Source organism: Myotis brandtii, unplaced genomic scaffold (assembly GCF_000412655.1).
Source record: "Myotis brandtii unplaced genomic scaffold, ASM41265v1 scaffold691, whole genome shotgun sequence".
Lineage (NCBI taxonomy): Eukaryota > Metazoa > Chordata > Mammalia > Chiroptera > Vespertilionidae > Myotis > Myotis brandtii.
Genome location: NW_005370704.1, coordinates 263,495 through 264,966, shown reverse-complemented (window position 1 = coordinate 264,966; position 1,472 = coordinate 263,495). Strand labels below are relative to the sequence as shown.

The window sequence follows — 1,472 nt, the reverse complement described above, 5'->3', positions numbered from 1 at the left end:
GGTCAAGAACCGCATGAAGCACCTGGGGCTGCCCACCACCGGCTACGGTAAGACCGGCAACCGCCACAGCCTCCCTCCCGTCCGTCCGCCCGCCTGCAGGCTGGTCAGAGCCCTCTGCTGGGGGGGCACAGGACCGCCCAGAACTGGTGCCGCAGCCCATACAGCAGGGCTCAGCCCCACCCGCTGGGGCCTCAGTTTCCCCGTCTGTAACAAAGGGGCAGGAGCCAGGAGGCTGCGGGAGGGGCGGGCCAGGCTGGGCGCCCTGAAAGCCTCGGGCACTGATTTGGGTTCGGGACCGATGGGCCACCTCCAGCCAGACCCACAGGCCATCAGCAAGGCAGGGGCCACTGTGTCCTCCGGAGAACAGGGACGGGCAGGGGCACCCTTGCCCAGCCCTCCATCAGCTGGAGCGTGGGCACGTCGGGCAGCTGGGCGAGCGGCACCAGGACACTCTGCCCTTGTCCTTGTGGGACCCACTCCTGTTCGCACGGCACAGCGACCCCTTTTCTGCTGCTTCAGGGGGTGCCGCCTTCGTCAGCAGGTTCAGGCCCCCCTTTCTCTGTAGCTTGTTTTGGGGAGACGTTTGTGAGCTTCACCGAGAACAGGCCTGGGTGGCCCCGCTGGCTCAGAAGAGAGCAAGCCCCTCCCTCCTTCTGGAGATGCTGCCTCTGTGGATGGGCCGAGGGGCCCAGCTCCTGCCTGTCCACACCCTGGGCTGGTCCAGCTGCCGGCCTGTGTTGGGCTCCATCGGGGCCTCTGCTCTGCTCGGGCCTGGCTCTGTCCTGCTCCCCACACTGCTTCCTGCCGTGCGCTTCCTGGATCGGGGCCCACGAACCCCTTCCCAGTGGGATCAGCTGGCTCAGGGCTCGTCCGGGAGCTGCCCAGGGATCACTTGGGCCGGGCCGTCCACTAGTCATGCAGCCCTGGGCCTGTGGGGGACTTAGAGGTCAGGGCCTGGGGGTCAGGTGACCCATAAGGGCCTTCTCAGCCCTGTCCCCCCCACACCCAGCCACAGTTTACCTGTCCCCTCTGCTGCCCCTGCCAGGCTGGGAGCTGTCACCCCCACTTCCCAGGGGAACACGGACGCTGAGTGGGGTGTCTGGTGTCCACGGCCCCATGGGGAATGTGGGCAGGTGGAGATCTAGCCGCCTCCCCCGACGGCCACCGCCTCCAGCACTGCTCCCGGCCTCGCGACCCCGCCGCCCACAGAGCTGGCAGAGGAGCCGACTTCCACTCGCTTCTGACTCGCTTCCCAGGCGGCCGGCCTCCCGCGTGCAGTCGGCTGCCCCTCCCTGCTGAGCTGGGCCTGCTGCTTGCTGACCTCTCTCTCTCTGTCTGTCTGTCCCTCTTCCTGTGTGTTCCGTAGAGGATGTAGCAAATTTAACAGCCAGTGATGTCATGAATCGGGTAAACCTGGGATATTTGCAAGGTAATTCTGCTCTGGCTGACGGGCCGCCCCTCGGGCACCCAGA

The 1,472-nt window shown here is 66.6% G+C and overlaps 1 protein-coding gene across 1 annotated transcript in view; it reads left to right on the top strand.

Moving 5' to 3' along the window:
* Window positions 1–1,472, top strand: part of KCNT1 (potassium channel, sodium activated subfamily T, member 1) — a 43,966-nt gene that overhangs the window by 38,407 nt on the left and 4,087 nt on the right. The window contains exons 28-29 of the mRNA XM_014529664.1: window positions 8–47; window positions 1,367–1,429. Of these exons, the coding sequence (XP_014385150.1) occupies window positions 8–47; window positions 1,367–1,429 (103 nt within the window). The remainder of the gene's footprint in view (window positions 1–7; window positions 48–1,366; window positions 1,430–1,472) is intronic.